The following is a 14014-nucleotide window of genomic DNA, read 5'->3' as shown; positions in this document are numbered from 1 at the left end:
CCTTCCCAGGGCCCCTGGAGTGCCCCGTGTTCCCCACGGAACTGGCCTTTGCTTTGGACACCTCTGAGGGGGTCACCCAAGATGCCTTTAGCCGAATGAGGGACGTGCTCTTGAAAATCGTGGGCGACTTGACCATTGCCGAGAGCAACTGCCCGAGGGGGGCCCGCGTGGCGGTGGTTACCTATAACAACGAGGTGACCACGGAGATCCGGTTTGCCGACTCCAAGAAGAAGTCCGTCCTCCTGGACAGGATCAAGAACCTTCAGGTGGCTCTGACGTCCAAGCAGCAGAGCCTGGAGACTGCCATGTCCTTTGTGGCTAGAAACACGTTCAAGCGAGTGAGGAATGGATTCCTGATGAGGAAAGTGGCCGTTTTCTTCAGCAATAAGCCCACGAGGGCATCCCCACAGCTCAGGGAGGCTGTGCTGAAGCTGTCGGATGCCGGGATCACGCCCTTGTTCCTCACCAGCCAGGAGGACCGGCAGCTGATCAACGCCCTGCAGGTCTGTGCCCGGCTGCTCTGTGACACCTCCTGCTGTCCTTCTTGGGTTCTGGGAAGGTTCTCAGGCATGCCCCTGTCCCTCCCCCCCCATGGTGTATCCATGACCCACAGTTTCTAGAAGGTCCTGGAGGACACTGATATGCTGAGAACTTCTCTAGTGGGGTTTCCAGGACAGCCTCTGGCTCCAGCACCAGGTCCTAGGCTCCCTCCTCACATGTTGGGGGGAAATCCCCCAGGGTGACCCTGGAGGTCTTCCATCTCCTAGTGAGGTCCCCAGACATTGGTGAGTCCGGCTCCCCAGGGTGTAGTGCTGCTCAAACCATTCTTCAGCTGGGCTGGCACCCAAGGATCCGCTTGTGACACGGAAAAGGGCACCCTTGTCATTTGCTTGAATAACTTGTTTGTTACACTTAATCAATGATTATTTCTCATTGTAAATTCTGGGCTTCTTGTTCAAGAGCGTGGATGGCGGGCAGGAAGGGAGAGCTGGATCAGGAGTGAGGAGGCCCTGGCTCTGTTATCAGTCTACTCAGCACCTGGCTTTAGGTCTCTTACAGTAACGTGGTCACATCATTTCACCTCTCCGTGGCTTAGATTACTTACCTGTAGAAGATGAGGCGGGTTGAGACGGGCTCCAAGATTTGTACTTCCAAGCTGGACAGTCTATGGTTTTCTCATTGCCTGTGTCAGCGAGAGGCAGCTGGGTCATTGCCAACATTTCTCAGGGTTTTTTTCTCCAAACCACAGGCCAGTTGGGGCACAGAGCACTGGGCGTGGGATCCTGCATGGGCCACCAGCCATGTGCTCTTGTAAGGGGCGTGCTGTGTGGGCCGAGGGACCCAAACCACACATGTGTCTAACAACATAGTTTCAGCAAGTTCGAAAAATGAATTATTCATTAATTGAACTTAATTATTCATTAAATAAACAATTAGTGATGGTGTGCTGTGGTGGGCGGGAATTGTGAATCCTCTGGAAATGATTTAATCACTGCCTTGTCATTAAATCCCTTTTGAGACCTGGGAGAGAGATGAAGCAATGGAGCTAGTGTTTCCCAGTTGTTTTTATTATTGCAGAAAGTGATGATATTCTTTAAGCCCCCACTATTCGATAGAGGCTAGACCAGGCATTTTACACACATTACCAAACTTAATCCCTCAAATAATTCTGTTGAGAATTTACTGTCATCCCATTTCACAGCCGAGGAAACCGAACCCGGAGAGGTTAAACAATCTTGCTTCAGGTTTGGCAGAAAGTGCAGGAGTGGGATTCAAACTCCAGCTCATTTCAGCAGAAGAAAACCTGTGTTTTTCTATTAAACTCAGTGACTCTTCTAACCTCCCCTCTAAAACAGTGAGAAGATACTGATCCCCTGGGAAGTTTGTTTCATTGATGTGACTCTAATTTATTGTTCAGCTATATTTTGCAAGTAGTTACTGATTTTGAACATTCCTACTGAGTGTTTCCTTTTTTTAATTTTTTTGATCAGATCAATAACACAGCTGTGGGGCATGCACTGGCCTTGCCCGCCAGGAGGGACCTCACGGACTTCCTGAAGAACGTCTTGACTTGTCACGTTTGCTTGGGTAAGGTGCTTCTCCAACGGGCACATCTGTCCAGTTGCAACTGCAGAACATACAGTCCATGGAGGGACATTTGAGCACATCACTGTCATCCGGGTAAAGGGCTGGAGTTAAGTGAGGAATCATGGAGCCTGTTACTTACCATGTAGATACTACATGGTGGTTTACATGTTTAAAGTAGAGCCTCAAAACAGAGCTTCTCTTAGATGGAAAATGATGCATTTTATAGGTAATAAAGGAGAACATGGGTTCTACTTCAATTTTGACCTTGGAGCCTAGATTTTAATTATCTGGCTTTGGGACTTTCTAGGGTACATTGCTTCAAACAGTGGCAAAAAAAGTAAGGTTACTTTCTTTCCCTCCCCTCCCTATCCTTTCCCTCCCCTCCCCTCCCCTCCCTATCCTTTCCCTCCCCTCCCCTCCCATCTCCTTCCCTCCCCTCCCCTCCCTACCCCTCCTTTCCCCTCCCCTCCCTATCCTTTCCCTCCCCTCCTTACCCCTCCCTTCCTCTCCCCTCCCTATCCTTTCCCTCCCCTCCCTTCTCCTCTTCCCTCCCCTCCCTTCTCCTCTCCTTTCCCCATCCTTTCCCTCCTCCCTCCCTCTCTCCCTTCCTTTTTAATGCCAATGCCACAGAATACCAACAGAATTTAACTTGTTTTATTTATTAAGCATTCTACAATGAAAATGGGAATCTGACCACAATAATATTGACAAGATTTAAATAGGTTTCTACGTTCTGTGACAGTTTCAGCTGTTTGGGCTCCCAGCAGATTGATTGGTCATATCTCGCTGAGGAGTCCCAATATAAATGGCTGCCATGCTTCTTTCTAGACATCTGCAACATCGACCCATCCTGTGGATTCGGCAGCTGGAGGCCTTCTTTTAGGGACCGGCGAGCAGCAGGCAGCGATGTGGACATCGACATGGCTTTCATCTTAGACAGCTCTGAGTCCACCACCCTGTTCCAATTCAATGAGATGAAGAAGTACATAGGGTACCTGGTCAGACAGCTGGACCTGAGCCCTGACCCCAAGGCTTCCCAACACTTTGCCCGAGTGGCCGTGGTGCAGCATGCACCCTATGAGTCCATGGGCAATGCCAGTGTGCCACCTGCAAAGGTGGAATTCTCCCTGACTGACTATGGCTCCAAGGAGAAGCTAATGGATGCCCTGGGCAACAGGATGGCACAGCTGCAGGGGACCAGGGCCTTAGGTCGTGCCATTGACTACACCATAGATCATGTCTTTGAAAGTGCACCCAACCCACGAGACCTGAAAATTGTGGTTCTGATGCTGACAGGGGAGGTACAGAAGCAACAGCTGGAGGAGGCCCAGAGAGCCATCCTGCAGGCCAAATGCAAGGGCTACTTCTTTGTGATCCTGGGCATTGGCAGGAAGGTCAACGTCAAGGAGGTATACAGCTTCGCCAGCGAGCCAAGTGATGTCTTCTTCAAGCTTGTGGATAAGTCCACTGAGCTCAACGAGGAGCCTCTCCTGCGCTTTGGGAGGCTGTTGCCGTCCTTTGTCAGCAGTAAGTCCTGAGTCAGCATCGTGGGCCAAGCTTTCCGCCAGCCCACACCCTTGGGCAATGGGGGGGAGGGGCACAGGCATGGCAAAGACAACTAGTGTAATGATGTTTACTTTTTCATTCATTCAACAGGTAGGTATCAACATCCACAAGTCCCAGGTACACTTTAAGTTGCCAGGGTTGGCAGTGAGCACACAGACAGAGACCCTGTCCTTGTTCACCTGTTTGTTCAACCAAGTTCCATTGAGCACCTCCCAGCCATAGACAGTGTCCCTGAGAGTTTATAGTCTAGATGGCAGTTGGGTCAAGTGCACATTTATTATGCATGATGTAATATCATGGCATGTCACAGAGAAGTATATCTTGATCAGGCTCATGGAAGCTTCTGGAAGAACTTGCCATCAACCCCGTCCTTGGAAACCTCTAGGTCTTTGCTGATGTGGCTCCCCCAGAGTGTCCTCCACCTCTGCTTCAGCAGCAATTCCACATTCACCTTCCAAACTCACCTCCAGTTGCCCCTGCTCACCATGGATGCTCCCCACTCCCAAGGCTTACTTGTTGTTAATCTGGATGCCACACTTACTGCATCTATCACATGGCCCATTGGTCATTCATTGATGGGTTTATGATCACAAAGGACGGCATGGTCCTGGAGAAAGTGTTCCTTTTTAAAAAAATATATTTTTATTTATTTCAGAGAGGAAGGAAGAGGGAGAGAGAGATAGAAACATCAATGATGAGAGAGAATCATTGATCGATTGCCTCCTGCATGCCCCCAACTGGGGATCGAGCCTGCAACCTGGGCATTTGCCCTTGACCGGAATCGAACTTGGGACTCTTTAGTCCTCAGGCCGACGCTCTATCCCACCGAACCAAAAGGCTAAGGCAAGAAAGTGTTTCATTCACTGTGTTCCCTTGAGCCTGGCACAGTGCTGGGCCCAGAGTTGTCACAGGAAGATACACTGTATTTAACATATGAGAGAGATGTATAAAGTATGAATAAACATGCATATATGGAGAGTTTATCATTTAAGGTAAAGTCTAGTCCCTGAAAACAGCATTCACTTTTGTGAAGCCTGTGCCCCAAAAGTTTTAGGGGAGAACATATGAAACAAAGGTAAGGCAGCAAGTTCACCCAGGCCATTGTCACTAACTTCAGAAGATGGGAAAAACAAAAACAAAAATCTTGTTAAACACAGCATTGAGAAAATATTAAAAGTAACTTGGTTATAGTTTGATGTTTGAGGGTTTGGAACTGTTAAGTTCTGCACTTCAGTTTTCTCTTATTCCTGTCTTCCTAATCACATTGAGTAAATATAATCTTTAACCAAATCACCCAAATATTGCTAAATACAAGATATTGGCTTAATATGTTTTATGGATCAAACACCATTATACTTAATGTTTAAAACTCACTGGACTTAACTTGTCTGGAAGAATTAATTAAGTCAACAAATATTTATGGACTGAATACCATGTGATTCATTGAGCTCATTAGCATATTAATTTTAATTTGCAAGGGATTTGCATACACTTAACATATTTTTTTTTCTATTTCTCTCTAGGTGAAAATGCTTTTTACTTGTCCCCTGATATCAGGAAACAGTGCAGTTGGTTTCAAGGGGACCAACCGGCAAAGACTCCTGTGAAATTTGGTCACAAACAAGTGTAAGTGATTATAATAATTGTCCCACAAATTAAAGTGCTAGGGGAAATGCCGAGGTCCTCCAAGGACTAACATTATGGGGGGAGGACATAAAAATTCAGAAAATGTGACATCCCTAAGGTCACGTAGGACATTCTTTTAGAACAGGGGTGGGGAATGTCCAGCCCGTGGGCCATATCATTTGGTCTGGTCCTGCCAAGGAAATTTCAGGTGGAACTTGAAATTCAACAAATCTCGGACCTTTTGTCATAGCAGCATAATTTTTAAGTTGATAATTTTGTATGGCTCAAGAATGATGTTATAAATATCTAAATGACCCTTGGCAGAAAAAAGGTTTCCCACCCCGGTTTTAGAAGAATCTGTTGTATCTGTTAGCTTTTGCTGCATAACAAATGACCCCAAACTTAGTGGCTTAAAACAACAATATTTTCTAATTTGCAATTCTTTGGGTTAGCAATTTTTTAAAAAAAATATATTTTATTGATTTTTTACAGAGAGGAAGGGAGAGAGATAGAGAGTTAGAAACATCGATGAGAGAGAAACATCGATCAGCTGCCTCCTGCACATCTCCTACTGGGGATGTGCCCGCAGCCCAGGTACATGCCCTTGACCGGAATCGAACCTGGGACCTTTCAGTCCGCAGGCCGACGCTCTATCCACTGAGCCAAACCGGTTTCGGTGGGTTAGCAATTTTTGCCTGGGATCAGCTGGGCAGTTCTTCTGGCATCTACTGGGCTCACTTATATGCTTGTGGTCAGCTACTCATCAGCTGTGGGCTGGTGGTGTAGGGTGGTCTCAGCTGGACGGCTCACCTCTCCTCCACAAGGTCTCTCATTCTCTGTGGGGAAGCCTGGGTTTTCCACAGGTGACAGGGCAGGGTCATGAGAGAAGGCGGAAGTGTGCAAGACCTCTTGGGGCCTGGGCTAAGATTGGCTCACTGTCACCTCTGCCACATTCTTTTGGTCAAAGCATGTCCAGAGGCCAGCCTTGCTAGATTTGAGGGTGGGAGCTGGACTTGGTGGGAGGACCTGCCACATCACATTGGGTACAGAGAGGGTGGGCAGTTGAGGCCCTGTGTCCAAGCGATCAACCATCTCGGGTGTGAAATGATTTCCTGCGGAAGGATTGGATATCTTCAGGAAAGAATGGACTCCAGATCTTCTTAAAATGATTAAAGCTGTAATCACACAGGTGATGGTGGTAGCAAGTGGAGGCAACGTGCATGCACCACCACGAAGGCTAATGAGAGGGTTGGGAGATGGGAGGGACTGTGGTGCCCACAGTGATGCTGGCCACCTGGCACATGCTCAGTGACTGTATGCCCAGCTCCATCTGTGGTGCCAACTCCAGGAGCAGACGGGAGAGCAGTGTGGCTATGTGACAGAGAGCCTGGTGAGGGGAATGTGGTGGCAGGACCGAGCGCAGCAATGTGCCATCAATTGGTACCCTTCAAGAGAATGCGACAGTGTGCCATGCTCTAGGGGAGGAGAGGGTTCTGACTGTGGCACCCAGATGATGTGTGGATTCGGATTATGTTTGAAATAGGAATGTCTTACTTCTGCTGACCTCCAGGGTGGGGAGAGAGAGCCCACCTCTTCCTCCTACACACCCTTCTCTCCATCACCCCTTGCACCCCTCAGCTCTTGCTTTTGTCCCCAGAGGGGATGCTTCAGATCTCAGGCTCGTTAGTTGAGAATCATTACTAAAGCAGCCATGGCCCTTTTCTGGTGCTATGGTACTACCCTGTTGATCTTGGTCCATAGGTTCTCTTTTTCTAGCCTTAATTACCTTTATAATTCCTCTAGAACAGTGGTTCTCAACCTTCCTAATGCTGCAACCCTTTAATACAGTCCCTCATGTTGTGGTGACCTCCAATTTCATTGTTACAAATTGAACATAATTAAAGCATAGTGATTAATCACAAAAACAATATGTAATTATATATGTGTTTTCCGATGGTCTTAAGCAACCCCTGTGAAAGGGTCATTTGACCCCCAAAGGGGTCGAGACCCACAGGTTGAGAACCGCTGCTCTAGAACATTCCCAAAAGTTGGATCAACCTTATCCAGGAAAACAAAATAAACAAATCTAATATCTGAATTTGTATGATAACAATTTGAAAATATACTGCATATGACATGTAGTGTGATATATCTATAACAAATGTTCATGTCAGGGCAAGAAATGATCAAGGGGTGGGTCTGTGCCGTTGTGTTTATTTATGTTGCTGTTTTCTTTGGTGACTCGAATAGAACAATAAATTATAAAAAAAATAATCAAAACAAAATCACACATACAAAACTTAATACAAACTAAAATGCACAATGAACCTGGGAGTGAAAGCATACACCGACTTTATAACGTTCCAGCTCAACACAGCATTTTGCTGAGTGGACACTTTTTTATAATCAGAGCAGCTATTAACTGATTATTATTGTTAGCAATAAGAATAATTACCATCCTTTCAATATTTATTGTCTCTTTACTTTCACCCTGCTTTTATTTGATAAATTGAAGAGATGTCAGATGTATTTATAGTACAATAGATGCTTCATTTTTAGTGATTATTATTTTCCATGCTGTTCAGTATGTTCTCTGTAGCACAGATTCTATAGAGAAGGGATTTGAGATGTGCAGGCCTATATGTAATACATAGAACAACTGCATGCATTTAATACAACAGTGTGCTCTGCATAGCTCACTAGGGTATGTCTCTGTCCATTTTAGATAGCGGGCAAAACTATAGATGGGTTGAAGCAAAATTTAATTTGTTTTAACAGAAACACACCAAATAATGTTACTTCAAGTCCTACATCCAAACCAGTGGCCGTGGTCAACCTGCCGGCCTCAAAGCCGGCTGCCTCAAGACCTGCAGCTGCAAGACCTGTGCCTGCCAAGCCTGAGGCCTCAAAGGTGGCCACAGTCAGACCTGCAGTGGCCGCAAAGCCCGTGGCAGCAGCAAAACCAGTGGCAGGAGCAAAACCGGTAGCAGGAGCAAAACCGGTGGCAGCAACAGCAAAGCCAGTGGCAGCAGCAAAGCCGGTGGCAGCAACAGCAAAGCCAGTGGCAGCAGCAAAACCGGTAGCAGAAACAGCGAAGCCGGTGGCAGCAGCAAAGCCGGTAGCAGAAACAGCGAAGCCGGTGGCAGCAGCAAAACCGGTAGCAGAAACAGCAAAGCCGGTGGCAGCAGCAAAGCCAGTGGCAGCAGCAAAGCCAGCAGCTGCAAGACCCCCTGCCGTTACCAAACCAGTGGCAGCAAAGCCTGAGGCCCCCAAGCCCCAGGCAGCCAGGCCGGCCACTACCAAGCCAGCCACTGCGAAGCCTGCAGGTAAGCAAGCTGCTTGGAGGGCTGCCCCCTGACACCCACCTGTACTGTGTCCAGGGCAGGTCCCTCAAAGCCTGTTTACAAAGCCATTGAAATACAGTCACTGATCAGGGTTTTATACATCTGGGTGATTTGTATGTCTAAAAGGTGCTGGTCAGAGCAGGGAATTGTCAAAACATGGCCTGTTTTCTATATTAGAAAGAGATCTCTCACTACATGTGAGGCTGGTGAGCTCCATGCCTAACAGGCAAAAGGGCTCTCCCGCTTCCCCCACTCCCACCCGAGCCCACACCTGTTTGTTCTCTCTGGGAAGTTCACAGGTGGGCATGATCCCTCTCTCCTGGAAACCCAGATCTTAAGCAAAAGGGATGAGTTCTAAGCAGAAGTAGAGTTTGGGGCCCCATTTAGGGAGTGAGAGCGAAAGAAAAAGCCTGTTGTCGGCTCTTGAGCCATGGGCTGTGCTTGGATTCTGGAGCCAGACCTGCCTCCCATACGATACGACTCCAGGAGATCTGCAAGGAGTTTCATGATTGCGGACTTTGTCCGGCTGCCAAGCACATACCCATAGAAAAGAGGCCCCTCGCTGCCTGGTGGTTAGCTCAGCAACCTGGACAGTCAGCCACCCCACAGGCTGAGCCTTGTGCCAGGCCTGTCCATGGGAAAGCAGGCTCCAGCCTGAAGGAGAAATCGAGGGGAGGGGAGCCATGAGGCCCAGAGGGTGTTATTTTATTTTTTCCTCAAAAAAGATGTTAGAAGATACTTACAGTGGTTCTCAACCTTCCTAATGCCACGACCCTTTAATACAGTTCCTCATGTTGTGGTGACCCCCAACCATAAAATTGTTTTCGTTGCGACTTCATAACTATAATTTTGTTACTGTTATGAATTGTAATGTAAATATCCGGTATGGAGGATGTATTGTCATTGTTCGTGACCCATTGGTTGAGAACTGCTGGGAGTATCACAAGCTATATAGAAAGGTGAGGGCAAAATGCATGTGCTCCTACAAAGGTCATGGAAGTAGTCTTCATGTTATGTACAGAGAGCAGAGATTCCTTTAGAAGAATTTCATGTCATGCCCTAAGGTTTCATGACTCAATATATTTAAAATCCTGGGGTTCACACCATAGTGAACACATTTTAGATAGCACATGGGACCATGAATTTTCATAGTATCCTTTAGTAAGAGAGATTGTCAGAAGGAAAAAGGGGGAGTTATGTACTTTGCTGATGGATAACGCAAGTTTTAATTACTATGAATCATTTCACATCTCATCTACATTGGTAGAAGACCAATATTTCCCGGGAACATGAACAAGAAACTGGGTCCCTGCCTCACCTCGCTTTCTGGTCAACTGTCTATTGATACACATCTCTCAGCTTTCGTCTCTTGCCTGCCTGTTTCCGTCACCTGGAGTTTTATTTATCTGTCCCCACACTGTGTTTGGTCTTTTCTAGTCAAGGCTGCCCGAGAGGTCCAGGTGCTGGAGATCACCGAGAACAGCGCCAAACTCCGCTGGGAGAGGCCGGAGCCCCCCAGCCCTTACTTTTACGACCTCACCGTTACCTCGGCCCATGACCAGTCCCTAGTTCTGAAGCAGAACCTCACGGTCACGGACCGTGCCATCGGGGGCCTGCAAGCTGGGCACACGTACCATGTGGTGGTGGTCTGCTACCTGAGGTCTCAGGTTAAGGCCATCTACCGTGGAAGTTTCAGTACAAGTGAGTACGGGGTCCATTTAAGAAAAGTTGGTACCTGACTTGTACATGAATGTCGACAGGACATACAGGGAACAATTCATAATCATTGAATCTGTTCTGAAATAACAAGGCTAAAACAAAATCCTTTATAAACAAATGAATGGAAGATGGGGTTCCTTGTGACCTGTTGCCCTGCCTTTGGGGTCCTGGAGGAAACCAGATCCATTTGGCCTGGGTGCCGCCCTTCCCCTGCGAGAAAGAAATATGCCCATGTAACCTGGCTGGGCTTGATGCCCATCACATCTGTGTTTCAGAAGCACATTTCCATGTTCAGTGAACAGAAAACACCACCAAAGGTCCCTGGCTCCTTAGGGAGTAACCAGCTGGGGGGGCCACAGGCATCCTTGGCCACCGCAGAAAGGACCTCAGAGTTTCCCTCCCCTCCCCCCCATGCTCTGGCTCTGCCCTGGCTCTTCCACAGCCCCAAGGCCTGGCCCTGCAGCTTCTCCAGCCTCGAAGTTACTCATGCCCCACCTCCTCTCCAAGTTCTTCTTGTCCCCCACTTTCTTCCTGACCCTGGCTTCTCTGGGGTGTCGAGGGGGAGGCTCACATTCTTCCTCTTCCAGCCAGTGCTATTCAGATCAAAGAACTGTGCTCAAGGGAAGGGGATTCCCACCAGCCATCATGTAATCCACAAAGATAAAGAGTCCAAAGACCCTTCCACCCCAGGGATCTGTTTTCTCGGCTAGAAACAGAAGAGTTTACATTGGAAAATGAGAAGATTTGTTCAAACAGAGATTTGCTCTGTTTGCTTGTTGAGATGAATTGAACTAGCAGGCAGCAGACATCAGGACTCTGTGTATGGATTTCTTGGGTCCCTGTGTTTCAGCGGCCAACCCTTATCTTAATCCAGAGAGGCAAGCTTGCCTCATCCCTCAAGATTCCCTGGTCCTTCAGTGTCTGCATTACCTACTAGCTGCATGTGTTTTTCTTTTATAGGGGAAACTCAGCCTCCACCTCCACAACCAGCAAGGTCAGCCTCTAGTTCAACCTTCAATCTCATGGTGAACACAGAACCGCTGGCTGAGAATGAAATAGGTGAGTTGTGAGAACATTAGGTCCATTAGCAGAACCAGAACGGCCTTCTCCAAAACAGTTACAGCCCTTGCATTTTGGATACTCTGTCACCTGCTGAGGTTCTAACTCTCAGCGCAGGATGACTTCTATGGGGAAAGTTCCATATCCACTTGGTGTGGCCCAGCATGGGCTCATTCTGCATATTCCAAGCTATCCCTGGAAACTTACCTTGCCCATCCCCAGGCTCTTGGAGAAAATTGGATGGGAGTTGCTTTGGGCGCTGCAGCCAGGAATCCATGTATTGTTTATCACTTTTCTCATACTGGGACTAGTGTGGATTTGTGTGGTCTATGATGCTACAACGAGTAGAGTGTCACCCATTCAGTGATCCAATCTAATAAAAAGTGCTCAGGCCCTAGCCAATTTGGCTCAGTGAATAGAGTGTCGGCCTGCAGACCAAAGGGTCCCAAGTTTGATTCCGGTCAAGGTTACGCACCTTGGTTGCAGACTCCTCCCCAGCCTGGGTCCTGGTCAGGGCTCATGCAGGAGGCAACCAACCGATGTGTTTCCCTCACATCGATGTTTCTCTCTATCTTTTCCTCTCTTTTGTGAAAATCAACTCTCCCTAAAAATCAATGGGAAAATATCCTTGGGTGAGGACTAACAACAACAACAACAACAACAACCATAAACTGCTCAGAGAGACACAAGACATGCAGATGAGGACCCATGGCAGACGGGTTTGGAAATGTCCCATGGGATTTGTGTTCTGGTCCCAATTTCCTAAGCACATACCTGGCTCAGTCTCTCATACCACTCTCTGTGTGCCCGAGCCAAGTGAGTGCATGTTTGACGTTTAACCAGGGACCAGCCGGGCATGTTCCTGGACTGGCCACTGTTCCTTGCTTCTTTTCCTGGCCAGTGGGACTCTCTCAGACCTGTAATCCCTCGCTGAGCAGAGCACGAGCTCTAGTCATTCACCCTCGAGGAACCGATGACTGACATAGTCGACATGCTTTGCTTTCGAGTGTTCTCCTAAAAGATGTTGCTACTAATATCCAAAGTCCAAATTCCATGTTTTATAGGCCCCAGAGCACAAGGTTTTCCTAAGAGTGGGGACAGTTCATTATGTTTCAGTGTGTTGGCCACAGTCAGGGGGAGGAAGGCGTAGCTCTTTCTGGTGTTTATTTCTGTACCTGACTATGATAAAAGGCGTTTGCTGGGGCCCAGCTGCTCTGTCCCGTGCGGGACTTGAAAGCAGCTGTGCTTTCTCCATATGTATTGCATCGTCAGCAGCAACAGCACAACATTTTTTCAGTTATCTACCAGGATCCCTCATTTTACTCTTTTCACTGTAAGTTTTTAAGGTGCTATTTGTTTCTCCATTTTACCATTTCTGTAGGGTCTGCAATCCTGTCTCATCTGTGTTCAAATAAATAAAATTGGGTGGTTTCTGACTCCATACTTGGGAGTAGAGGCTTCTTGATTCTTTAATCTTTTCTAGTGAGAACCTTCTCTGTTGCTAGAATACATTATTCCATCAATGGACTTTCCCTATGTCCATGGATATGTGTCTATATCTATAATCTAATCTATGTCTATATTTACATTTACATGTATACATCTACATTGTTTCTCTCTCTCTCTCTCTCTCTCATCTATCTACTATCGATTCATATAGCCACAATCCATAATGACATGTAGCCTCAGTCATATAAGAAAGAAGGTAACTGAGTCAGTACAGGGACTGTGAAACTGTTATGCACATATATGTTTAATAAGGGAAATAAATGAACTACTTAGAGAACTGAAAAAATGTTTAGAATAGTTTGCCTCTGGAAACAAGTTTAGAAATTGGTCTGTGTTAGGGACAGCCACGTTTTTCAAGCTCCTCAAATCTTTCTAATGGAAAAATTGATTGAAAAACAAGAAATTGTCTCCTCTGGATGTAAATGTATGGGAATGATTCAGGAGTTCAGGGCAGATTTAATAAAAACTTTGGATGTTATGATTTTCAACTCAAATGGAAAATAGTGGAAGTAGGAATGTGGAGTTGAGGGTGGTTTGGAGAAGAAAACTTAAGTTTCAACCCTTTGATTTCTGCTCATAAGCAGTTTTCTGAGTCCTGCATCAAGGGACCCGGGGAAGCCTGTGTCCCCTGCACTGGGCACCTGAGCTCCTAGCCACTCCAGCTCCACTCCCAAGTGACCTCCATGAGGCTTCCCCACAAGCTGCTTGAGCTGAGAGACGCCACAAAGAGCATATAGAAATCCCTCAAAGACACGGGTCAGGACAGATGGGATGATAACTTCAGAGTCACTGACAGCTGTGTATATTGTTTCTCACCCATTGATAAGTTTACTCCTTAAAGAGTATGTGAAATATAAAATTTCTAGCAAATTCTGTGCTTCAGTGAGAGAAAATGACTGGGTGTAAACTACGCAGCAATTTTGGGGATGTTTTTGGCTCTCTTATGTGTGGTCCAGAAGGGCCAAGAATATATAAACAGTGTTTAGTTAATATAAACAGCACAATCTTTAAACAAGAATCTGGCTGGGCTGGTCATTTTCATTTTTTCTTTTTTTTTTTTTAAAGACTGAGGCACGGATTCAGAAGTAAGAGGGTGTTTTCAA

At 46.8% G+C, this 14014-nt stretch overlaps 1 protein-coding gene across 1 annotated transcript in view; it reads left to right on the top strand.

Moving 5' to 3' along the window:
- The window catches only part of COL6A3 (collagen type VI alpha 3 chain), a 75151-nt gene that overhangs the window by 57757 nt on the left and 3380 nt on the right, over positions 1-14014 (top strand). Inside the window, exons 36-42 of the mRNA XM_070422468.1 lie at positions 10-503; positions 1992-2088; positions 2917-3615; positions 5178-5280; positions 8059-8606; positions 10062-10325; positions 11304-11402. Of these exons, the coding sequence (XP_070278569.1) occupies positions 10-503; positions 1992-2088; positions 2917-3615; positions 5178-5280; positions 8059-8606; positions 10062-10325; positions 11304-11402 (2304 nt within the window). The remainder of the gene's footprint in view (positions 1-9; positions 504-1991; positions 2089-2916; positions 3616-5177; positions 5281-8058; positions 8607-10061; positions 10326-11303; positions 11403-14014) is intronic.

This window comes from Myotis yumanensis, unplaced genomic scaffold (assembly GCF_028538775.1).
Source record: "Myotis yumanensis isolate MYYU_CA2020_CCGP unplaced genomic scaffold, mMyoYum1.0.hap1 SCAF_8, whole genome shotgun sequence".
Classification (NCBI taxonomy): domain Eukaryota; kingdom Metazoa; phylum Chordata; class Mammalia; order Chiroptera; family Vespertilionidae; genus Myotis; species Myotis yumanensis.
The sequence above is the reverse complement of the archived record's forward strand: the minus strand, read 5'-3'. Positions and strand labels throughout refer to the sequence as shown.